Raw genomic sequence first — 26655 nt, 5'->3', positions numbered from 1 at the left:
TAGTCAGTTGCTACAATTATCCACGCGTGTTTCGCTGCCCCCGATGATGGCGTGATTTTGCCAATTACGTCCATTGCCCAACCCGTGAACGGCCATGGTTTAGTAACCGAGTGTAGTAATTCGGCCGGGGCTCTCTGCACGGGTCCATGAATTTGGCATGATACGCATCTTCGTGCATATTCGATGCAATCCTTTAATATATTGGGCCAAAAATAACCGTGTCGCCGGAGCAACCAGCGCATCTTTCGTCCAGACTGGTGTGCCCCGCAAATTCCTTCATGTACCTCAGCCATTGCTTAGGCAGCCTCGTGTGGGCCGAGGCACAATAGTAGTAAACCATCCTCGCCCTTGCGATATAATTCATTTTGATACGACACGTAATTTGTGGCGAGCACCTTCGTTCTTCGGTCGTGTTTCCCATTGGGGTTATCGAGGTATCGTAACATCGTCTTTCTCCAATCATCTGGTTCTACTTCGATGACACATACTTCTATGGGATCTCCTCGTTCTAGTAGGGATGGGAGCGACATTACCCTTGTGCGTATTACGTGCGCGCGTTGGAGAGTTTGCTGATCGATCAAGGCGGGGTACGAGCGTTGACCCGTGGTCGCGATTCCCACAATTCGACCTAGTTTGCCCCCCATGAGTTGTGCTCCGGAGGCGATCTGGGCGAGTTCGTCGGCGTCTTTTAGTTTTTATTATGATTATGTGTAACTAGTCCTTTTGCTAGGGCGAGGCGATGTGCCTTAGCACGAAATGTGATTTTATTAATTTGGTTATGAATGGATGCATGCTTGCTTTGAATTATTGATCACCATGTTTAAACTATCTAGTTGTCTTAGTGATTCATGACCATTAGGATATTTAGACAAGTAATTTAATGCAATTTATGTTGGAACATCACCTTAAAATTGAGGAGGGCCTCTTGTGATTAATAATTGTAAGTTCACTTGAGGCGAACATTACGCTCTTAAGGGTTGCATGGTTTTTCAAAAGGTTGCATGGTTTTGCATGTTTATATTTGATCTGAACATCACAGACGAATTACATGTTAGATATATGTTTTTACTTGAACATCGCGAGGAAAATATGTATTAGAAATACCTAACCTTCAAAGCATGTACTGTGGAAATTCATAAGTAATTGATAAAATTGCATGGGATTGTTAGTGGTGATGGCGGAACTCTAGTGTTTAAATTGCTTTCTAAAACCTTTTTCTTTTGTTTTCTTTACATTTCTGATTTATTTATATTGTTTTTATTTAAATTCGTTTTTATTATTTTAGGTCATAAAATCAACATTTTTCAAACTTTGTTTTCAAATAATTAAAAGATTTGGTTTTTACACAAATTATTCAATCAATTCATGTGGAAAACGATCTTACTTGAGTCATTTATACTACAATTACTTTATTCTCTTGCAAGTATTTTTATCCCTATTTTTATAGTTGGTAAAAATCATATCACGGCACTATCTATCCGATAGCACTATCTATCCAAAACTTTCTATGCATGGACAGCTGGTTGCTCTTAGGAAAGGATATATATGACTTGGTCGATTCATATATTCGATCACGGAGACCAGTACTGCCAGTATTTGTAAAAAGGATAAAATAAACATCAAATTAAACGGGTAAAGAAGTTGCCTGGGCAAAAATAAGGCCATGCTATTAATCTTTGGCTTTTGCACACTTCACGTGAGGACCAATATAAGATTGGTTAATCCAAGTTCATGAAATAAAAGAGGTATCTGCCATTTACTTTCCCAGATGAAGATTAACGTCCAGGCAGGAAGGATCGATTAGTTTGTCTGACCCTAGCTCTGGAAAAGGGCTGAGAAGAAATTGCTAAATACATGATGTGTGCTATAGGCATGTAGTTCTAAACAACTGATATCACGTAAATTTCTTAGTCATTTTTGTCTTGTACAGTTTTTTCGTTGGAGCAGCTCGTTGGTTGGAGAATTCCTTTTCCAAAAACTGCCCGGTGTTCAAGGAGTACTTCATGTGTCATAAAATAAGTGGAGGGACACGAAAAAAATATATCATTTCATCTCTTGTATTATGACATGTAGAGTACCGCTTGAATAACCGGTACTTGAAAAAAGCACTCGGTTGGTTGCCCCATAAAAATAACTATTTGGTGCGGCCCTACTTAGCCTAGCCCATTATATTTGTTAGGCAATCAACAAGGACCCGTTTATTCAGACAAGCAAGAGCTCTTTTTGTTTTTGTGGAAGGTTTTGAGACGATGATCATTGATTGGCGGGTCGGAAGTTGAGAAATGGAGAAAGCATTGAAAATCTACGTGGAAGTTCTGAGATTGGTGAGGAGGTTGCCAAAGGACTCTCAACCTTACTACGCCATGTACGCCCGCAAGAACTTCGTCAATTACAGAGAGGTCGAGGCTAACGACGACCAAGCCCTCCACGAGCTCTTCCTCAAGGCCTACAATCACCTGGGTCCTCAGGGACACAAAATTGTCCTTTTTTTTTTTTTTTTTTTTTTTGTGTTTTCGACGCTTTCATGTGAGTTTCTGGTGAACCCAATTGGGGTTTCTTTCGGTTGCAATACTTAGTGGACGAATCTGCAATCGATAAGTTGAAGAAAATATGCTCCGTTTAGCGTACCTGCGTGTACGATGTGATGCCCGAAAGGGTTTTTAACCACTTCATTTGAAGTTTGGGTTTCTCGTTTTGGTTGTTTGACATGCAAGTTATGTCCTGATGATGTTTTAATTTACTGTTTGAACTGAGTTTTGTACCAAAATGATAATAATTATACCAACAATAAAAAAGTTGGGTGTTTGACAATAAAAAAGTCTAGTACTTTAGAGCTCGTTTGGATATACTTTTAAAACTAAAAGAATGTTTGGTGAAAATATTTTTGGAACCAATTTCTAATAAAAATGCAAGTAAATCTTAGAAGAAGCACATTGCAAAAAGTAAGGTTCTAAAAATCATTAGACGCTAGGCGTGGATTTATGTAAATTTATTATATATCTTATAAATAAGTATCTATTTATACCTAAAAAAAAAATTATACTTGTATGGATAATAAAATAATGATACAATGCAAAAATAGAAGTAGAAGAATACACAAATTATATACATCCAAAACGTTCAATATTTAAAAAACAGTATGCATAATCATAATGAGGAGGATTTGGATGATAGACTGAATTCTTCTTGTTCATGAATCATGATCCTTGTATTGGATTAGACATAGACTAAATTATTTAACCTTATTGTATCAAGTTTATTTCTTTTCTTTGTATGTATCCCCTCAAAAGTGCTCCAATTCGTTTCACTATTGGATGAATTTGTAGTAAATCCATCATTTGCAAATTAGGTACACCATTTCCATAAGTATGCCACCATGAAACCAAAAAAGAAAAAAGCAAACAATTAATAAAAATATATATATATATATATATATATATATATATATATATAAGAACCGCCTAGGACCGCCTAAGTGACGCCTAGCTCTCCGCCTAGGAGCCACCTAGGGCCTCCTAGCTTCCAGTCAATTTTTCCAAACGTGTTGCCCAAAATCAGGATGGGGCTCCACCGCCCAGTGCCTAGGTGACCACCTAGGCTGATTTTTTAAGTGCTTTTGAAACTCAAAAATATTTTCTCGAAAAACATTTTCAGTCATTTTTAAAGCATTTCTAAACGAACCTTTAGTTAAAATGACTAGGCTTGTTCATCAAGTAATTGCATAGATGCTCTATGCAAATTGTAGGAGAGTATTTAACCATTAGAGATGCTCTATGCAATTTTAACATACAATATAATGCATTTGTTGAAAACCTATCTATTGTTGCCAATTTTGGCATCATGGAAACACTAGTTTAAGTATTTCTTTATCCAGTTAGAGTTGCCTTATGTAAGTAGCTATGTCACAAGGTAAAGAAATGCTTATGTAATCACATATGTGACTCTAACCAACTCTTAGTGCAACAGTACCATACTTTTACGTACGAGAATATGTTCAGAATTTGAATTGAGTAAGTGATTCAGATTCAACCGTTAAACTCTTTTAAAATTTCAATGCACAATAACTCTAAAAATTTCAATGGACAATCAACCGTTAAACTCATATGTACATGACATACATGCACTCCAACATTCAACATTTGTACGTATATGTAAATCTAAGAGCAAGTCCACCGGAGGGTATAGCCTGGTGGATAGGGGACCAAAAAAACCCAATAGCCAGCCTTTCTTGCTCCAGCCCATGCGGGCAATTGGGCTAGGGGTGGGCCCGTGAGAGAGGGGAGGCAGGAATCAACAGTCTGAGTGTCCAAGGGCGCTGATGCATCCTGACGTCAGCCACATTAAAAAATTAATAAAGAAATGTAAAAAAATTAATTAAAAAAAATGTATAGAATTAATATAAAAAAATGTAAAAAAATTAATCCAAAATTAAAAAAAAAATGATTTAATTTTTCTATAAATATCTTATCATTATCTTCCACCTTACACCAAATTTTATATTTTCTCAAATACTTTGGGTTGTAATTTCTTATTTAATGACACGTGGCGCAACGAGACAGATTAAAAATCCTATCTAAAATTACAAATAAAATTATATTTTATTATTTTATAAAATAAAAATACTAATATTTTATTATCTATTACCATGATTATTCAGTTTAAAAGTAAAGATGCAAAAAATAATTACTGTTTATTAAAAATAATCACAAAGAAATTTAATAAGCAGTTGCCTGAGGGCCTTCCACCACTGGAAGTTCTCTTAGATGACATCGGTTATGTATATATATGGAGGGGAGTCATAGGCGAAGCTGGTCCATTGGCTTGTAATGCTCTCTGAGTCTCTGACCTGAAGTTCTGACAAAGGTGACGAAAGACGAAACGTTTGAGAGTTTTGAGGTCAGGCAACACCGCGTTGGAGCTCGAAACCACGGTTTTCTCGGGCCCGGTGGGTTTGACCAAGAGTCCCCGAAAACCAAAGCAACTGCCCTCCCTTCCTCTTAGCCCACGCATCCCCTCTCTCTCTCTCTCTCTCTCTCTCTCTCTCTCTCTCTACAGTGTAGACACTCTCACTCACAACCATAAAGCAATAGAACAAAAACAGAGCACCCTCTCTCTCTCTGCCTCTCTCTTATCAGCAAGAAGCTTCCGTTGTTTTCTCCTAAAACCCCCTTTGTCACTCTCTCCCTCTCTAACTTTCTCTCACTAAAAAGCTCAAAGCTTTTGGGTTCGGTGGGGCTGAAATGAAAATGGCGGAAAATGGTGGGTTCGAGGGGGATCATTTGGCGGTAACAGAGGGCCCCGGTTTCTCTCAGCTACTCTTCCCGGCTGACGAAGTCGTGAACCTTGCCGTGGACTCCGACCAGACCTTTAACTACACCCGCCCGTCTACTTATCCCACCCAGATTAAGCCACCCAAAATCCTCTGCTTCGGAAACTACGACCAAACCCACGGAAACGGCGTGGAAATTGGGTTTTTGGAAACCGCCAAGAAATCGGCCGCCGCATGCAGCGAGTCCTCATCCGTTTCTTCCACCGGCACCGCCAGCATCAACGCCTTGCCCAAGTCCAACAATGTCAGTTATTAATCCTCTTTTTTTTTATAATTTAATTCGAATTTGTTTTCCAAATTTTCTGACTTTTTTTTTTTTCTTTGTTTTCTTGGCAGAAAAGGCAAAGGGGTTCGGCTCCGATCAGCAGCACAGCTACTCCTCCAACCCAGAGAGCCGCTAAAAAGGCGAAATCCGAGAATCCCACATCGGCCGGCAACGGAAAGGTCCAACCCTTCAACAAAAACAGAACTCCAAAAAGTCATCTACATCTCTCTCTCTCTCTCTCTCTCCCCTCAAAACCCACTCTCTGCATGCTCTGCTCTCTCTCTCTCTCTCTCTTCTGTTTCTGCAAAGCAGAACAACTCCCTCTGTCATTTTACACATGGGTTCTGATTTTCTGCAAATTTACAGAGGAAAGAGAAGCTTGGAGAACGAATCACAGCGCTGCAGCAGCTCGTTTCACCATACGGCAAGGTGAAATTGCAAAACCCCAAATCAACCAACCCCAGTTACATTTTTTTCAACCATATTTTTGTAAAATTCACCTAAAAATCTGATTTTTTTTTTTTTTTTTTTTTTGTTCTTCTGGGAAATTGGACAATTGAGTGTCTGCAGACGGACACGGCATCGGTGCTTCACGAAGCGATGGGATACATCAGATTTCTGCAGGAGCAGGTTCAGGTGCTGTGCTCGCCTTACCTTCAACGCCTGCCTGCTTTACCTGTCCACGTAAGTACCAACCAAACGCACATCTCACTTCCACGTTTTCATTTTTATTTTATATTAGGTGTATTTCCACGTCATCTTTTGACGGACGTGTACTTGGACGGTAGTCTTAGTGTGGGACCCACAGTGATAGTGACTTCACTGACTTTGGTCAAGTCATGGTAAATTTTAGTCAAAGGAGTGACTGCCAAAATTGCCATAATTCTTTCAATTTTTCTCATTTTAGAAAGGGTAAGGTCATCTCCGATCGAATGATTCAGATGATCAGAAGGTCGAAAATAGTTCAAAAATCATCTCCAATCAAGAGCCATGCCAAAAGATTAATGAGTCCAACTGAACAAACAAGGGCCAAAGGGCCAACGGGCCAACGGAATAACCCAAATGAGCTAGCCAGCCGGACCAAAATTCAAATTGCAATGGCCAGCTAACTAGTATCGGCTAGGTTTTTAAACTATTAAACATTACATAACATTAAGTAACATGAAACAACATTAAACAACATAAAAATTATACACCATAACAATAAAATATTTAACAACATAAAATTTAAACAGCATTTTAAAAACATCTAACAACATAAAACTTAAACACCTACTCCATACTTCTTTTGGCCCAAAGATTTGAATTTAAGTTGTAGTTTTAAAATAATAAATTATGTTTTATCCTATGGTCCTTTAGCTCTCTAGCTCTCGATTGGAAATGATTTTTTGTGACAGGGCTAAAACAAGTTCTATGGCCTTTGGCCCTCTGTTGGAATTGGTAAGAAATATGGTCTCGCATTGTTCACAAAAATATTAATTTCTTGGAGGTCTAGAGGGTCAAAACGAGTCATTTGACCAGCCTTCGATTGGAGATGGTCTAAGTCAGAAGACTAAATTTTTTTAATTAAATTTACAAATTATATGATGTGATTTTAATAAAAAAATTAACATGTTAATATTTAAATAATAATTTAACTATCAACAACTATAACCATTAAAACTTGACATAACTCTGTTGTAACTTAATTTCAAGTACCTAATCTCGCTCGAAGAATCGTGTTCTAAAGACTGACACCCGTGCACATGAATCCCATGCGGATATCGAGTTATACAAATAAGGATTGAATAAAGGAACTCTTGAACGTTTGGTGACCTGAGATGTGTCGATATCAATGGTAACTCATCATTTTAGAGAATCATTTCTTCGAATACCAAGAAAGATGTAGGGTCTAGTGAGGCTAGTACGAAGCATTTACTCATGGGTAGGGCAAACTCTTGACGAAAATTGAACATTAGACCAAAATTGGAACTAGAAGTAAATGGCAAGGGTAAAATGAAATATAGATAAAATTGCATTGACCATTTGTGAATTGTGGCCCTTTCATGTTGGTCACTTGTTTGCGTGTTTGAAATGTTTAGGGTGGAGAGGTGAAACAAGAAGGAAGAAAAAGCGAGCTGAGGAGCCGAGGACTATGCCTGGTCCCAATGGAGTACACAACGCATGCGGGGAACTGCAACGGTGCGGACTTTTGGTCACCGGCCATGGCCAACATTTATGATGTGTCATCTCCATCAACCAAATATTGAATGGAAGACTAGTCGAAACTAGAAAGAAACAAGTATGTATAGCTTATGCTAGTTAAGCTAGTTGGTAACTTGTCTTTTGTACATGGTCGGTGGCCTAGTGAGAGTGAGAGTGCTCGTTTTGGTATTTTACAGGCCTATGATATGACATGTTAAGTTTTGAGTAGAAAGGTGAAAAGGAGAAAGACACAGGAAGAAGAGGAAAAGGGGGGAAGCAGGGAAATTGAAAAATCACATGGATTCTGGATGGTAGTGGCTTTTTAGAGTTTAGGGAGGAAAGTGAAGAGTTGTAGGTGTGAGAAGGGTTTTTGTTTTTTCGGAATTGTGGAATCGTGGAAAAGAAAAGAAAGTGGAAACAGGAGGAAAATGTGGCTAGTTTATGGCATGTCTTACACCTGTAAATATCCTTGGGTTTACCAATTAGTAATCACCAATGCTATCTTGTGTAGATTTCTTTTCGCAGTTGTTGATTGCTTTTTCAGACACAAATAACAAATTAGAGCATCTCTTTGGATGTCAAGATCTTAGGTGAACTGACATTGTGTATGTCTGACATCAAAAGTTTATCCAACCAGCTAACTAAATTTGAAAGTTTTGTGATTAAAGCATCTTCAAATGAGATGTCAAACTCTTAGGTGGAATGTCACTGTACATATTTGACATCAAAGTTTCTTCAATCGAAGTGTTATTTGCTGACTGTATTTGAAGACTTTATGATTTGGAGTCAAATTTTGACATCAATGTCAAATTTATTTTTAATTCATTTTAATAGTGAGTCCCTTATTCCACTAACATTTCAACCAATAAAAATTTTGTTTCAACATTTTTTTAATAGTTTCAACCATTAAAAAGTTCTATTTAAATAATAAAATAACATTTGACAATTCGGTTAGAGAAGTACAAATTTGACATAAAATTTCAGATTGCTATATCAATCATCAATTGTAATTTGACATTTTCTTTAGAGATTCAGTCTTTAGAGTCAAATTTGACATCAATATGTATATACACGTATGGGTTTTCTTTCCATCACAACACACATACCTACACGAAACTAACTGCCCAACCCATAGAGAAAACATCCAAAGCTTTTCTTATCCTTTTAAACATCCTTTGTGAACTTTTATCCTTTTCAACATCCTTTGATCTTTTGTATATCAACAAAAGAGCAAGTGTACATATTCAAACAATTCTCAAAGAGAAGATTAGTATAAATTTATACGAGAATTAACAAGACTGTGAAGAAGTAAAAGCTTTTTCTTAGTGTTATTAAACACCCCACATTTACTAGAAATGATAAAGAAGTTTGGCATAATATATTAGCAGCAAGTAATAATACTTTAGAGAATTTGAGAGAAGAAAGAAGAAAGAGAGTATCTAAGAAATCAGTTAGCAATAACTTTAAACAAAGGTAAGACTTTAATTTATGATAGATTACCTTAATTTAGAAATTAGTGAACAACAAAAGAGAAAAATTACGCTAGACCAATATAGTTTAGTTTGTTATTTTCCATTAAGAAAGTATAACCATATTTTGGATAGTTAAGAAAATTCTCAAGCAAATACTATTATAAATCTTATTATTAGTCAAGTTGAAAATATAAAATTAGAAAATAATAAGCATAATAATTTATTAAACTAGTTATTAGATTATTTTCAAAAAAAAATTGTAAATATTCAAAGATTTCCTAGTAAGAAATAAAAGAGCTCTTTAATATTATAGATAGTAAGCCAAACAAGTAGAAATTAGATCACTAGAGAAAATTAAGCAACTAAAATTAGAAGATAAAAAAAAATTAATTGATAAAAAAATTAATTAGTAAAAAAAAATAGCAACTGAGCAAGTAGATAAATTGCATAATAAAATAAATAGACTATTAGTTTGATGACCGATTCCCTAAACAATAGAAATATATTCAAGCTTTGAAAGAAATTAGTAAATTAGATAAATAACTAGTTGGTTTAATAGATTTTGCATCATAAATAGCCAGTAGTAATATTCCAATTAAACAAAATAATTTAATCATCCAAATTTATCCGAAAATTAGATCAAGTTGAATTGAAGAAAAATAGACTGACAAAGGGAGTGTGATAAATCTGAAAATGACTGCCTACATATCTCCGAAAAGATGAATCAAAGCACTGATGTAGTTCAAGAAAGATAATATAATGTAATAATTGTCATTGGGGGATCAACTTTGACAAGTAGCTCATGGTGAGGCGAGAAGGAGATTAGTTCTCCAAGGACCTGTCTACACATAGTTAGGGGCATTTTAGCATAGTATCGTTTGAGCTCGGCGGTGTTCCATTGTCTGGTGGTCAGAGTTCCATCCATACATTCCAAGTTGTAAGTTCCTTTGCCTTCTACTCCTACAATCTTGTAGGGGCTTTCCCAATTTGCTCCGAGCTTGCCTTTTAGGTATTTTAGTGTTCTCGAAGACTTTTCTTAGAACTAGATCCCCAACCTAAAGGTTTCGAGGCTTGACGCCCTTGTTGTAGTAAGACCTAATCTGTTATTGTTAGGCTGCAAATCATAAGCACATTCTCGACACTCTTTCACGAAGTCAAGATCAAACTTCAAAATTCCGCCACTTTCTAGGGTAGTCCGTTCTTCGGTGTATAGGTTGGGCGTCACAGTAACTTGGAATAGGATGGCAACTTCTGTTCCATAGGCCATAAAGAACGAGGTTTCTTCGATTGCTTTTCTAGTGGTTGTTCAATATGCTCATAAGACTCCAGGCAGTTCGTTTGGCCATTTGCTCTTTTTCTCCAACCTTATGTTCAAGCATTGTAGGAAGTTTTTTTTTTTATTTATTTATTTTTTTTAAAGCTTCCACTTACCCATTGCCTTGCATGTAGCACAGGGTGAAGGTAAGATGGCGGAGGAAAACCAAATTCCTTATTGGTGTCTGTGACTTTGAAACGAGTGAACTGTAGCCCGTTATTTGTAAGTATTATAGGGGGAATACCGAAATGACCAATAATGTTCTTTCAGAAAAAGGACTTTACTCCTGCCCCAAGGATTATGTATAAAGGCTCTGCTTCGATCCGCTTAGAGAAGTAATATGTGGCTATTATCAAGTATTCCTTATTTTTTTGGGCTTTCTTTGGTGGTCCGACGAGATCGATGCCCCATTGCATGAAAAACCATGCCCATGTTAGAGTATTAAGTTATTCGGCATGTTGACTTTTCATAAGGGCGTACATTTGGTATTTGTCACAAATCTTAGTGCAACCTGTGACATTCTATCACATGGTGGTCCAATAAGTATCCATTTGTCAACGCCTTCTATGCGAGTGATCTTCTGCCAGTATGGTTCCCACATATGCTAGAGTAGATGTCATTTAGAATTGGTAGGGCCTTCTTCGGAGTAACAAATAATGTGTGGGGTCCGGAGTAGTAGTGTAGGTAGAGTCTTCCACATATGACCTTATACCTCGAGGCTTTTTGGACAAGTTTCCTAGTCAAGTGGCAGTAGTCGATGATCTCGTCCATCCAGTTCTCCTTAGTGTGATAGCGGCTACTACCTTTGGTTTGGGCTGATGAATGCTTGGGGTCGCAAGGTACTCGAATGAGATCGTTGTTGTGTTCCTTTCATGTGCAAATATAAGGATGGTATAATGGCATAAGTAAGGGTGTCGAACCAAAAGGACTGATTAGACCTTTACAAATTACTAACTTTGTGTGAACCCTAACTAAACAATGCAAATAACAAGTTGAATTTGATTTTTGAATTGGAAACTAAAATAAAATAAAAATGGCAGAAAGATAAAGATGAATGATAGGTTGATTAAGAAACAATGGGAATGGAACTAGGGATATCGATTTCACATTACAAGCCAATTCCATGTTTATTAAGTCAAAATGCATACAACTCTCTAATTTGCAACTAGGGTTCGTTTTATTATTTATGATCATCCATTTGATGTGTGGTTGTGATCAAGTACCCCTAATATGCAACCTAGTTGTGATGTTCAACTTAGATTAGATCAAATACTCCTAATATGCAACCTAGTTGTGATGTTCAACTTAGATTACCAATTAAGAATCCATTAAGAACAAGAAAACTTCAAAGAAACAAAGAAATCACATGGCAAGATGTTTGCATAGTAGTTTCTTCATTCATTCACATGTCCACCAAGATTAATCATGATGTGTACTATAACCTTGATCAAATAATTCATAAGTAGCCCTAATGGTGATCAAACATTAAGATTAACAAATAAATTAAACAATAAAATCAATGAATGAAACAAGAAAACAAATTGGTAATTTGAAAACTTTAATTTAATAACATAGAGTAGTTTTGCGAAGCTACATCAAAATCCCCTGCTATGAACTTAATTACACAACAAGATCACATAATATATAGATATGAAGAGAAACATGAGTGAAATTATATCCATAAAAGAAACCCCCTAAAGTAATTCTAATATGAAACTCCTTCAAGAACAACGTGTTTGCATGGTTTCTTTGGTGGTAGCGGAAGGTGAACAGGAATAGGGTTTTGTTTTTGGAAGAAAGGCCAAAGAAAAAGAAGAGAGAGAGCTCTAAGCGTCCCCCCTTGTGTAAAAGTGATGTGAAACCTTAGTATTTATATGTTAAATAAGGCTGCAGCAGATTGCAAGGTGGTCCTAACCATTAAGCTAAGGTTTTGAACGTTTTTCTTTATTTGGCTCCTCAAAATTAGGCTAGGGATTCCAATTCCTTTCCCATTATGCACTTGGTCTTCTAATAAGCCAGATTCGCTTTGGATTCTTTATTTGGGCTTCAAAATAGGCCACCAAACTTCTTTCCACGGTTGAATAAGGGTTGGCTCCAAAAATGGCATTTTTTCACTTCTTTTGACTTCAAATTGATCCTAAAGCACATGAAATTGCACACTAACACAAAATAGGGTAAAACACAACTAGTTTTAACTCTAAAACTTCACAAAGAGACTAGAAATGGGTTGTATAATATATGAAATATATGAGTTATCAATCGTTGACCACAATGCATAATCGACGATTGACGCGATCTTTGCTAAAGCATCGACGTGTCCATTCTCGCTTCTGGGGATTTGTTGAAATTTTGTACTTGCTAAAGCCTTTGAGTAATGCCTTGGCTTTGGTAAGGTAGAGTCCCATCGTCAGATGATGAATAGCGTAATCACCATTGACTTGATATACTATCAGCATGAAGTCGCAATGAACTGATGGCTTATTGACTTGTAATCTCGCCGCGATTTGTAGCCTGACTAGTAATGTCTTCTATTCTGCCTCGTTGTTATTGGCCTTGAACTCTAGCTTAGTACATATTTGTTAGTTAACTAAACACAAATCTATTACTCAAACTTAGTTTACTACAAGTTATCCTAGTCAAAAACAATTCATTTTTTACTCATAATATGCAGTGTAAACTTTGTCACAAACACATATCAAATAACAACTCATAGGATGCATATAACATATGCTAATAAATAAGATATATGGACAAATTTAAGTAACAAAGAACACAAGAAGTTTCTTATAGGAAAAAAAACCCACATCTAGGTTAAAAAACTGAAGACTCCATATAGTCCAATCGACTAGTGCAAATAAGGTTCATACAAAGTACCACATCAAGCTCAATCCTAGATTTAATCTATGGAGCAACTTTACCTTTGTGCAATGTTACTTTGCACAAGATGGAGACCTTTTCAATCTTCATAATGAGGCAACTCCACCCTTGAACTCTTCTCCTTGTGGCACCGAGAGCAACACATCCAACGCAAATGATATTGTGGTGTATATGATATGAAATGTGGATTAACGACCAGTCAGTCTCTCCAGTCAAACAATTGAAGGAAGAACACCAATGCGAATCCAAACTAGGTCTATTTGAAGATTTGAAACTTATAATACTAGACCATGTACAAAGCAAACCTTAACTCAGAAAACATGTGCAGAGTTGCCACAAGTTTAACGCATGAGAAAATGTTATGCAGCTAGGGTTTCAAGTGAAAAACATGAGAAAGGTCAAAGCTTTTTAATGCACTCTTAAAAATCTAAAACTTTCTAGCCCAAAACAAATGAGCTTTTAAGAAGATTTACGCAAGTATTTTCATGGAAGTTTTATAAATATTCAATGAAGAACATTACCCAGAAAAATGCTTGATGCTACTAGGGGATCTGAGATGGAGATAAAGACTCTATATAAAATTAATTGATCTCAACCAAAAAGAAATGAATTCCGCCAACCCAATTAAACAAAACCTTTGATTGCTGCAAACAAAGTAAAATAAGATACTTGTCAAATGTAAAAGTAATCTGAAAGACCAATGGTGAAAAGCTTAGTCCCGTATAAAAGGTGTCAGTTAGAGCATGTTGGCTGTCTTAAATTGTGTGCTTACCTCGCTAGAAAACAACAAGCAATTCTGACAAGACAAGGTCACTAGTTGAAATGCAACAGTAAATTAAATGTGAAATGCATATGCATGAGCAAACCTTTGAATTGAGAGAATCGATTCCTTGACTAGATTTTTAGCAGCAACACGCCTTAATGGCATAGTAACCTAAAAACTAATTAAAGCAGGTGTGGTACATTTACAATCTTGACAAGAAAAGTCAAACACAAATATTAGCCTAATTTGTAACGACACATCCCCAAATATTTCGGTTTTTATCATTTTCAAACGTGAAATTATGAAAAAGCCCTTCGAGGATAAAAACGTTGACTTTTGTTGTCGCGTAAGGTTATTTTCCTTGGTGTGTCCTTGTAGTACTCAGCGTTATGGATGTGTCGACGCAAGCGAAATTGAATTTGGAGCTAAAACGAAGATTTTATAGGATCGGAACGATAAGGGTATTTTGGTAATTTTTCATTTGGAGATATTTCTCCATCCATCATGGACCATTTGGGTGGCGACACGTGGTAGATTTTCTCCTCATTTTTGGGGTGTCCTTTTTCTCTCATCTCGTGACTCATCTCTCTCTAAAACCTTCTCCCCTACCTCTTTTATCTCAAACTCTCACTCTCATCATTCTCTTCCTTTCTTCGAGCACAGATGCACACCACCACTCACCACCGCATCTCCAGCGAGTACCACCACCATCTGTGGACCCTCGCTCCTCCATTTCTCACCTTTCTGCAACCTCACTATCTCTTTCGACATCACTATGTATTTCTTCTTCCTGACGAGTTGCCATGGAATCCGGTAAGTTCTCCATGATCCCAATTAAGGTAAGCCTTGGGACAATCCAAATGCTTCTTTTAAAGACAATCCTAGTCCTAGATTTGACCCTTGTGCTTGGTTTAGAGGAAAATGGATGCAGAAAACACCCATGGAGCTTAACTCAGCTCTCCGGTGATAGACCCGCGACCTTGCAGGCTTTTTTCCAGCCATTTTCCGGCCATGACTAAGAACCAAAACGGTATAACTCGAATTCCTACCCTCCTAGCTTCATTTTGGGTTTCAAATGGTGAATTTTAGTTGAGATTTGAAGTTAAACGGAGCTTGGGAATTTCCTAACAATTTTTACAAAATTCGGCGACCCATGAGCCCAAACAAGTCAAACTCGACCAGCAACCCATAACTGGGCCCAATCTAATAATCGGACCCAATTCAATAACCTGGCCTAAACCCGATTCGAGTTTCGGGCCAAATCCATGACCTATTAACCTCAACCCAAAACCAGGCCCAACCCAAAACCAACCCAACCATGCAACCCAAAACCAACATCCGACCCGACCCGGACCTAATCCTAGTTTCCAGGATTAGCAGGTGGCCCGCACGTGGGTGTGCGTGGAGGGCTGTCATGGCTAGTACATGAAGCACACGCGCCTCTGCCGAGGTACGGTGCTCCACCATTGTGGATGGCGGCGCCGACGAATTTTCTGGCAAACCATTTTGGCGTGTAAGGGAACCCGAGGTCTTTTCTTAGGTTTCTCGACATGCCGAATCCGAATCCGCAATCTATTTTCTTAAATTCTATTATTTTAGTAGAGTTTTATTAAATGGTCTCTATTTGTGTTTAGGTGCGTCGGTTAGAAATGATACCATCTTCTCTAGTTCGAGCAGCTCCCCAACAATGGAATATTTGTGAGTGGACCCCTTCTTAAATTGCATGTTTTTACAAAATATTAGGCTTGCAATCACAAAAAGCATGATTTCATGATTTTACGTTTTATGCATTATTTATGATTTATCAAATTTACGCTTTACGAAAGGTTATGAGTTATTGGATTTTTGTATATGAAATTCTATGGATTTACGAAAATGATTTATCATGGATTTATTAGATGAGGCTTTGAGCTTTTGAGCTCCAGTGATTTAATATGAGATTTTGAGATATGTTTTTAGTGCTTATCTAATGGGTCATCATACATCACATACACACAACATGAGTATGTAGACGTCTATGGCCATAGGACACAGTTGAGGATATTTATGTCATACCCCCAGCTTCACTAGTGAAACTAGTGTCGAACAGCTTCATTAGCCACGGTTAATGTCGATGTGTTATGTATATGTTTCTTCTCTGGCGTAACCTAGAGTCATACAACTTCATATTCGGGTGATAGGGCCTACTATGTTTCTTCACTGGCATAACCCAATGTCGTACAGCTTCACCTTCGGTTGATGGACAGGTTATGCCTTCAGGCGACTATAATACCCCTAGTTGAGTGCATCATTAATGTGATTTACAGATATTTTATGAATTTGCCTTCGAGCGACTATATTACCATTATTGAGCACTGGTTTACATGTACATGTTTTACGAATGTTTTTCATGGCATGCTAGAGTTTTTTAGAAAACCTATTATGTAGTACTCTATATGTGTTTTCAAAACAGGGGGTTAGTATGTTCAGAAAGAAAATAGTTTTCATATTTTTAGTATTATTATTATAAACTTTGGTCCACTCACCCTTTGTTTTGCACCCCCTTCAGGAGTTAGAATCGAGGCATTCGATCCCGGCGTCAGGGCACTTCTGCACAGGTACCTTCAAGTCTTCTCAGTGCAGGACCCATTCCTTTGTTTGTACCTTTTTATAATAGTTCTTTCACATTATTCTTGATTAGTTGTATACTCTGAACACGTTTCTGCATTGACATATTTCTTGCTAATTACATATTTTATTAGTATGCATGTTTGAAATGGCTTCGTCACTCTCGGTTGTCGGCCAGCACGTGCCCATCCTGGTATACGAGGATATTGGTGTCGGGGCATGTCATAATTCGTTCCTGACCACCCCAATTTGCAACAACTATTTACTTTCTTTTTACCAATTAGTACTGCGATATAGTGGTATTTTTCTTCATATAGTACAAAATCGCTAAAAACAATTGTTTACTTTAAAAAAAAAAATTATTTGTGATATTTAAAGACGAGGGAATTGATCACAACACCTTTAACTTGGGTGAATGTTAACTAATTGAGCTACAAACAAATCTTGTATAAGGAGAAAAAGTATTTTCAAATAACCATAAACCTTCAAAATGCTTATAGTTTACAAAAATAAGAAGTGTATTTTCTGGCAAGCACTTGATTTTTTTGTAAAAATTATTGTGCTTTTAATAAAATTATTTCATAAAAAATGTGTATTGACATGCAAGTGTCTCCCACATAAACGGTCTCAAATTAGACAAGCCTCTCGTTTGTGGACTCATGTTGTGTTTGCTTTCTTTTGTCAATACTCATGTTTGTGTTGATAGTTTCAAATCTAAGTAATATTTAGATTTACATGAAACATAATCACGTGAAAATTAGAATATCATTGTTATTGGCCCTAAAAAAAATAAAGAAGTCCAAAAAATTAAAAAGAGTAAAAAAAAAAGCCGGGAACCAGGCCGGGTCTTCACCGTTAAAAAAAAAAAAAAAAAACCCGGTTACCGACGACTCCCACCAGACATACAAATACAGTTTCTGATTTTGCCGCTTCGAATGATAAAATCTAAAATCCACCAATAGCTTCTCCAACACTCTTTCCTCCGTAGAAATGAGGTTTGAATTCGTCTCGCTCCGCCGGCTCGTCCGGCCAGCGATCCAATTCCAAGTGGAGCTTCAATTCCAACTCTTCGAATAGTAACTCCAAGAAGAAGCAGCAGCGGACGACGGCCAACCAGAAAACCCTAGGCGCCTCTTGGGGCGCCAATTCTCTCTCCTCCTCTCGCTCCTCCTTCAAAAAAGCTCCCTTCTCCGATTTCAGCAGGTACTTTCTCTCTTCCTCTTTCGTTCATTGCCGTCAATTTTCAATTTTTGTTGAGAAATGCTTGGGGAATTGGAAAAATTGGAATTGGATGAGATCAGTAAAACTAGTTTTGTTTAATTTTGCATTCAATTTTTGAACCAGTGTACTTGTTAGCAATTTGGAGTTATATTCTGATTGGCCTTTGTGAAATTGGGTGCAGTTACATGGTAGAGAAGAACGGAAACTTCATAATCAGTTCGGTGCGGAAGCTTCAGCTTCTTCACACAGTGGTTCAAATACCGGAAAAGATATTTTTCGCGGGGTTTCGATATTTGTAGACGGGTACATGGTTCCTCCCAATCAGGTTTGGTTGATTTCTTGTGATTTTCTGTTTGCCATGGTTGGCTGTTGAGAACGGATGTGATGTACAAGAAATAAAAAGAAAATGGAAAAGGAAAACTGAATCGCCAAGTTCATTAACGTTCCATTTATAGCATTAACATTTGTTGCAACTTAGTAGCGGAGAATGTATAATTTGAGCTTCCTTTTCTACTGATTTTCCTCAATGATTTGTGGCAACGATAGGGAGAGGAGTTGTTTCATTACTGCATGTAGGTTTTCTTTGACCTTGAGTTGTTGACGATAATCTGTTTCAGGAACTTCGAGGCTACATGTTGAACTAGAAAATATGAGAATTATTTTTCTAGACATCGTGTCACACATCATTTGCAGTAATCTTCCTGACAGCAAAATAAAAAATTTGAGGTTTGTATTTCTTTAATTAGTTTCAGATCAATAAAATCGTGAATATCGATATTGAATTACTCTCCAATAAGTTTGATGTACGGCTCCTGATCCTAATACAGGTCTTTTAGTGGAGGGCTCCCAGTGGTGAAACCCTCCTGGATTTTAGATTCAGTTGCTGCTAACAAACTCTTGAGTTGTAAGTTCATGGGCCTTTTTCTGTCTTTTCTTCTGTCTTATTTTTCTTAAAGTTTTAATTTGGTCTTCTTTTAACTGATGAGATTTAGGGCTCAGCTAAGCGTTACTACCATGTACTGACTAAGTATCTTGATACATGGGATAATTATATTAAATGCAACAAAAAGTAGCAGTTTGAAATTGGACGAGGGGTATTTGATTGAAGGAATATTTTGTGTTGTAGCTTCTTACATGTTTCCCCTCAGTATAATTGATCAGGCTTTGATGATGTCTACTCACAGTCATCTATTTTTGTTTTCGAATGTGTGACATGAAGAGCTATATATATTTCATTAGTCAATAGTTTAATATTTTAATTGTGAGGGATTTTCATTTTCTGATTCCAGGGGTTCCTTACCAACTTGAACAGATTGCTTGCAACCAACCAAGGCTGTCAGCCTTCTTTTCCCCAAAAGTAATCCCAGACTGTGGTGATCCTTTGAGGGATGCTGCTAATCTAGTAACATATGAAAGTGAGGTTACATCGTTGGTGGGAGCCATAGTGGAAGATGCTACCGGATCTGAAGTGGGCAGATCCACAGAACACGAAGGGCAAACTAGTGGAGAATCTGATAACATTATGTTTGAGAACGACAATGGAGAACCTGGTCAGGAGCCATATGTAAGTAGTGAAAAAGATTGTGAAGTGCAAATTGTAGATATGACTACTTTGGACGCAGAAGAGGATGACAATGTAAAAGATGAACTTCAGTGTAGTACCCACCAAACATCAGCTTCAGATTGCAGCTACCGCTTCCCAAGCTCTTCAAATGTCGGGTCTATTAGAAGTCATTCAACTCTTGGGGATCCCAATTTTGTGGAAAACTATTTTTTAAGGTACTGAACTGGAAAGTAATTGTGTGCTCTCTCTCACTAGTGCCACATTTTTTAATCTTGGTTTGTGCCATCAAAAGCTATTAATGCCTTCACCTCTTTTTTTTTTCTTATGATGTCTTTTGTTGAGAAGGGTATATACTTTCCACTGACACTTGTTGGCATACTCCATGATTCTTGTTGGGTACATACTTTCTACTAATATTGATCTTATGCCATTTTCAAAACCAATTATCCTGACATAGTTACCAGTTAAAACTTCACGAGGTATCTTTCGGAGGGACCCATGGAATTTGCTTATGGTGGGCAGTTCGGGCTTTGGTTGAGATGATACTTGTATATTTGCTTGTACAGTTTCAGAACTTTCTGATGTTGAGTTATATCTGTTATGTCGTTCTAAACTTCTAATGGATGTTGTATAATTGTGAACGATCAGTATTTGGCTCCTAATCCTATTTTGTTGTACTAGTTAAACTTACTTGCAGTTTTGCTGCTAATGCTATTTTGTTATTCTAGTTAAACTTATTTGCAGTTTTGTTTTACTATCATGTTGTGTCTTTGGTTACTGCAGAGCTCAAGGCTGCACTTCATAGGAATGTGGAGAAATTGGTATCGTAAGCGTTTCCCAAGTTCCTCTAAAGGGTTTAAGAGCACAGAGCCTAATCTTAATGCTTCGATGAGTTTTCAAAAGGCTGCCATTATATTGACATGGTACCTTCCAAATCCAAGGCTGTTAAACCTGAATTTTGATTATTATATCCTTATACTTGTCTGGTAATTACTGGTCTCCCTGTGTTATCTGCTAACCAGATGGGCCTCCCTTGCGTGTTTTAAATTTTGACTTTCACTGGCCATGCTATCTGTTGAAAATCATCACTGTTGTCTTCTCCACTATTGGCCGCATATACCTTTATTATCAAGACGACTGTCATTCTTAAATCTTGTACTACAAATTCTCATCTCCAACACCAAAGTCATTTTTATTTTTCCAAACCCTTTTTAAGTTTTAAATTGTATCTTAAGGGCCAAGTTGAAAATACATGATTCCTATAATTTCATTTAATCCCGAGGGATGTTATTGATGGATTAATTAGAGTTGTAAAGTTGATTGACCTTATAGTAATATGCAATATGAATATCTTGGAAGAGATGAAGTTTTCTGTATAACTAAGAATGTAACTGAGAGATAATATGCTCTTGTAGGACTGGTTTTTTTGTGTCAGTGGTCATCAGGAAACACCCTGAGTTTAAGGATAGGCCTGTGGCTGTATGCCATTCTGATATTCCAAAGGGAACTGCTGAAATTTCATCTGCAAACTACCCTGCTCGAAACTATGGTTGGTTTTGGTGACAAGTGTTTATAGCAGGGTTTTTCATTTTTGAATTTTATTTTGTCTTGGGAGGTTATATTTTGTCTTTAATAGTTTTATTTCTAACTTGCAGGAGTGAAGGCTGGGATGTTTGTTAGAGATGCCAAGGCTATTTGTCCAAACCTTGTCATTGTTCCATTTGATTTTGAAGCTTCTGAAGAGGTATGTTTCTGGAAGATTCTCATTGTTTTGGCTTAGATACTTTTTTATAGAGACAACGCTCATTTTGTCATTTGTTTGCTGTATTTTACCTTGTTGACTGGGATTTTATAGGCTATTCGATCTGTTTTGTAGGTAGCTGATCAGTTCTACGACGTCTTGCATAAGCACTGCAATAAAGTACAGGTATATTTTCTTTTGGAAGCTAATTCTTAAAGTACATTGAGTTTTCAGTTGCCTTCGTGTTAATATTGAAGTTCTTGAATTTAGGCAGTAAGCTGTGATGAAGCATTTTTAGATGTCACCCGACATGGAAGGGGTAAATCCTGAGGTGTTAGCTTCAACTGTAAGAAAAGAGATCTTTGAGACAACTGGATGCTCTGCAAGTGCTGGCATAGCCATCAATATGCTTATGGCTCGCCTTGCCACTAAAATTGCTAAGCCAGATGGACTGAAAAGGTGTGCTCTTTCTTCTATTCTTTTGTGTTATTGTTTGCTTCATATTTAAAACCAATGTGGAGTTTTTTTCTTCAAATGTTTCATGTATGCCATTGTTTTTAGCCATCAACATTCAAATGAAATTTTGAATGCATAGGACATGGAAACCTGTTGTTTTCCCTTGCCCATGCCTGTGATGGTTTTGTTTTGTCTCATTTGATGATAACATCTTGATTTCTTTTCCCACAAATGTAGATATTCTTTTTCTTTTCTATATTTATATGTGTATAAGGAAGACTGTAGACTCCTTGTCATTATAATCTCCGTGTATTAAACACTCACGCATCAGCCACAAACCTTTCAATGTTTATGTTTATGTAGCTCTTTCTGTTTGTGTTGGTGAAAAGTAGGAGGACTTAGATGCTATATACCTTTTAATCCTAAGTTGTAACAGTGATTTTTCATTTTAACTTTTGGGCTTTTGTATTGAATTTCAAATGACTATCAGTTTGTAACAGGGATATGGACAGCTCATGGAATACTCTTTCCTATACACACTTACATTGTTTTTTAGTACGTCAGGTGGATGATTATTTACATCAACTTCCAATCAAGGAACTTCCAGGTATAGGACACACTTTAGAGCAGAAGTTGAAGAAACAAAATGTTCAGACATGTGGACAGTTGCGTATGATTTCAAAGGTTTATTTATTTATTTATTTATCTGGGTCTTGATTTTCTTTCTTCATATACTGAGATGGTTCAGTTGTACTTTATCAGGAGTAACTTGCAATATTTAAATCAGCTTTTCTGAGATGAGAAGACCATGATCTCAATGGTTTTAGTTTAATTTATGCTTGATGTTTTGTTTTCTAAGTAGAGGAAATTATTAAAAATGGTTATGGAGACAGCTAAGTATACTGTATACATGGAAGTATAAACTTTATGAAGGGCAATTATTTATAGAAGACTGTTTCACACTACAATTCTATACAGCAAGGAAATTCTTGTCCCAATATTCTCTCTAACTTTAGACAAATTTTTTTTTTTTTTTTTGTGTGTTTTAACCACCATACCATCATTGCTTACGTGTGGTTTTGTGCAGGATTGCAAGTCTATTGGTGCTGAAGAGAATTGGGGTGTGAGGTTCAAGGATTGGAAAGATGTCGGTAGTCTGTTAAGCTGTTTTAAAAGGGAACTATTCCTGACATTCTAAATATCTAATTGTGCACTCGGTATTCAAAATCCAGTGCTAAATAGTCTGTCTAGTGGTGAACCTTCTCTGGACCAGGTTTCTGAACCACCACCTTTATGTCATCTTGATTTGGGAGTTATTGAGAGTCTTCCTCCAGAATTATTTACGGAACTAAATGGAATCTATGGTGGGAAGTTAGTTGATTATGTTGCTAAAAATAAACGAGAAAATTCCAGTGCTACTGTACCACATGAACAAGTACATGGTAATGTTTCTTTTATTTTTCCATAACTGTCTATTCATTGCAAACTCCATTATATTTCCCTTGTCCTGATATACATAATGGCTTTTCTACTTAGGTGCAAGGAGGGGGGTTGAGAGACCACTCGTTAAGGATGTGGTCCCCAAGAACGAAACAGCAGTAGAAATCAGGGTAAATTTTGTTTTCCAACTTTTTCTCTTTCTTCTGCAGTTCTATTTTGCCAATGCTTCATATATTCAGCCAGTATCTTTCATCAGAATTACGTAAAAGAAACCTTCTCTGTTGGACTTCAGATTAACTATAAGTTGACTTTCTATTTTACAAGCAATCTAGCTGTTTGCTCAGTTTCGATAATAATAGCTTTCGGTGATATGGCTGTAGTTGTGATGCAATGTTAAGTTTAGATAACATTCCTGCCTTGTTTTGGACAGTACTAAATCAAGTTGTGGTTGGATTTTGAACTTTTTTATATAAGAATCCCTGTGTTTTTTTCTATCTGTTGCAAATGCTAAATGAAGGCTCACTTGGTTTATCTTGTTCTTACGCCCCTTCTTTCGATGCCTATGTTTTTATTCCAGAAAAAATATATTGTTATTGAGAATCTCTTGTTCTAGTTGTCTATTGTATGTCCACGTTTTAGACTTCTATAGTTATACAATTTGTATCTCTCCTCATGTGATATAGCATACAATAGTAGAAGAAGAAGCAATTCCTTCTGCTGTGGTGGGAGGGAACCATCAAGTGGAAGTTTCTACATGAGGTCTTGGAAACACTGATATAATGCCGTCATCTTTAAGTCAAACAGATACCTCAGTGTTGCAACAGTTGCCTCAAGAACTGAGTACTCGGGCAGCTTCCTGCACACAGGAAAAATGACATATCTTCAAGTGCTTCCTTGGGCCCTCCTGCAGAAAAGCCTCCGGAATTATTAGGTCCAAGTAACAAGGATCATTCGGGACCAAGTGATCCTGCTTTGAACCACAAACTTTGGATTGGAAGTCCTCCTGGGTGGGTTGATGAATTCAAATCCAGCAAGTGCATGGTGTTAAATGTTTTTGCTGAGTTGTATTACAAATCAGGGTCAAGTCAAAATTTATCCGCCATTCTGCGAAATACTATTTTGGAATCTCAACATCCTCCGGATCCAAGTTCTGACAGCTGGATTGAAGCTGTATACAGCTTCTCTGAGCTTCTCTGGGAGTATATTAACGTAAGGATTGACTCAGATATTGAAGAGTTCTATGTTTGTTTTCGTCTTCTTAGAAGGTAAATATAGATGCCGATTGAGATCTATGTTTCTTTGTGACCTGTTTTTGCTTGCTTTTATATTTTTGAACGTTAATTAGTTACTTTTAACTGATTGGAGTTTATATGTTCTATCAGGTTTACAATGAATTCAAAATTTTTCTTACAAGTTTACAACGATGTCTTTCCTTACCTTCAGGTGAGTAGTTATGTTTACATTTTGTAGTGCATTTATGGAAACAATCAAATCTTACTGTAGAGTCGAATATAATAATTTCTTATACCCAAAGTCCATGTGTTTCCAAAATCATAATTCTCAATATCTGTTTTCCTACGACAGTAGCATCTGCATACAGATAACATTTTTCTCTGATAAATACTAGGGCTGCCACCCTACCTGGGATGAGCTAGAAGTTATGGCCAAGAACAGCTAACTTCAGACTAAAGAAAAAACACTAGCCAACTGAAGTATTTTTTTTGTATTTGACATGAGCGATGCGACTAATTTATTCATGTACTGCATTTTTAATCTGTTTAATATTGTCAGACCTATGATTTTCCTTGTCATCCACCTCGTGGTTTGTAGAGTTTTCACTGTTAAGTATTGTGATCCACTATTTTCATGTTTTAATCTTTCCTGTGTTCTGCTAATTCTTCCTCACGGTTGTCTTGATTTAATCTTATAGGCGTCTGTCGCTGAGAGTTGTGGAGGAAACTTGCACATATAGCTAGACTTGTGCTTCTTGTCATTTGACTACACATTGTACTGATTTTAACATGCCTTCCATTTCTCAGCAAGGTGTACCTTGCAATCATAAGTTCGACGTCCAGGTTAGGTATTCACATCCGTTTTCCATCAATACAGGTGAGATTGCATTCCTGTTGCTTCAAAGCTTGTATGTTTCTGAGGATTGTTTACGTCATTGATACCTGTATTAATTTGATTCCGTGATTAACATAACCTTGCAATCATAAGTATGACGTCCAGATTAGGTATTCACATCCGCTTTCCATCAATACAGGTGAGATTGCATTCCTGTTGCTTCAAAGCTTGTATGTTTCTGAGGATTGTTTACGTCATTGATACCTGTATTAATTTGATTCCGTGATTAACATATGACCTTGGTAATTTACGTGTGATCACAACACGATGTGAGATTACGGTGATGAAAAATTATGAAGGGCCTCTATCCAAAGATTTTGGGAAGAGAGAAGGAGAAGGAAGAAGCTTAATGAAAGAATCTATCTCCAGTGGGCCTTCGTTTCCTACACTATGGTAATTGGCCTTAAACTTAGGGCTGACAGCAATTTTGGTACACAATGACAATATACAGTAACATTGAAGAATAGTGCTAATGGACCACAAATTTGTTTGATACCTACTCGTTATCTTGATTCTCAGACAGGCAATGCTTCCCTCCTCAAGAGCGATTGAGTTCGTGAAAGACTTGCAGAGGCAAAGTAAAGGGACTCCAAGATGAGCTTGAACAGAACTCAAATGATGAAGGAGCTTCTGAGATTTTTGTTCCTTGAACTGCATCGTTTGGTAAACTACAAGGTCAAGTTTGGGTCAATCAAAACTACATGGACTGAATTGAAACATAACTTTGGCGACCAGAAGTGATATTTGGCCTAATTGGTATATGGCTACTAGCCTCTTAGTATAAGGTTTAGGTATTGTAATATTTAAGTATATGGTGGCAGACCTACAATGAGGTCAATAAAGTGAATTGACTTCGATGCTTTATTTTTGTTAATCTACAAAAATCTGAGTAAATATGCAGATATGGATATAGTTATATTGCCGAGCAAATGTTTTCCTCTGAACTCTTTTAAGTTTAAATCTCCTCCGTCCCTCGTTTTAGATTGATTTTTCATTTTATCACAAAGGTTGAATTTCATTAAGGCTTTTTAGCCAAAATGGTCCCTCAGATTTGCATAACACATTACATTGGTCCTTAAGATTGAAAATCAATAGAAATGGTCGCTAACATTGTCCACCATCAATTATTTTCGTTCTTCCGTTAAAAACTCCGTTAAGTGTCCTGAAGCTCTTGGCCAGAAGTTTGGGCAATTTTCAAAGCTTCGTAACTCAATTGTTCCTTAACCAAATTCGACCCATAATATATAAAAATGAAGATAGGAAAGAGTAGAACAAGATTATAGCTATTTGGAAG

General features: G+C 36.9%; 2 protein-coding genes and 1 pseudogene across 4 annotated transcripts; all 3 read left to right on the top strand.

Annotated features, from left to right (window-relative positions):
* The first annotated feature begins 4728 nt into the window (after positions 1-4728).
* On the top strand, positions 4729-8290 carry LOC137730255 (uncharacterized). Of its 2 annotated transcripts, none has more exons than XM_088677294.1 (5): positions 4729-5573; positions 5666-5807; positions 5961-6023; positions 6165-6278; positions 7676-8290. In XM_088677294.1, the coding sequence occupies exons 1-5, from the start codon at positions 5241-5243 to the stop codon at positions 7813-7815; spliced, it is 792 nt and encodes a 263-aa protein (XP_088533420.1). In that variant the 5' UTR covers positions 4729-5240; the 3' UTR covers positions 7816-8290. The 2 variants fall into 2 exon arrangements, with proteins under 2 accessions (XP_088533420.1, XP_068325416.2); XM_068469315.2 differs by having other exon boundaries at positions 4750-5573; positions 5666-5773.
* A 6718-nt stretch (positions 8291-15008) lies between these two features.
* On the top strand, positions 15009-26291 carry LOC137728170 (translesion synthesis protein REV1-like; annotated as a pseudogene). Its single transcript, XR_015952442.1, has 18 exons — positions 15009-15018; positions 17808-18015; positions 18215-18358; positions 18651-18759; positions 18861-18937; positions 19323-19812; positions 20381-20520; positions 21013-21146; positions 21253-21341; positions 21474-21524; positions 21609-21797; positions 22359-22478; positions 22882-23236; positions 23331-23404; positions 23918-24499; positions 24617-24677; positions 25165-25754; positions 25881-26291. The product of XR_015952442.1 is annotated as a translesion synthesis protein REV1-like (transcript).
* LOC148693554 (translesion synthesis protein REV1-like) lies at positions 20405-25959 on the top strand. Its single transcript, XM_088678047.1, has 13 exons — positions 20405-20583; positions 21013-21146; positions 21253-21341; positions 21474-21524; positions 21637-21797; positions 22728-22785; positions 22882-22945; positions 23027-23236; positions 23331-23404; positions 24087-24499; positions 24617-24677; positions 25274-25374; positions 25881-25959. Exons 1-13 carry the CDS (start codon positions 20405-20407, stop codon positions 25957-25959), a joined length of 1674 nt encoding a protein of 557 aa, XP_088534173.1.
* Positions 26292-26655: the final 364 nt, after the last annotated feature.

The sequence above is a fragment of the Pyrus communis genome, chromosome 10 (genome assembly GCF_041283825.1).
Source record: "Pyrus communis isolate YQ-2024b chromosome 10, ASM4128382v1, whole genome shotgun sequence".
Taxonomy (NCBI): Eukaryota; Viridiplantae; Streptophyta; class Magnoliopsida; order Rosales; family Rosaceae; genus Pyrus; species Pyrus communis.
Note: the sequence above shows the minus strand (reverse complement) of the source record. Positions and strands in the feature narration are given on the sequence as shown.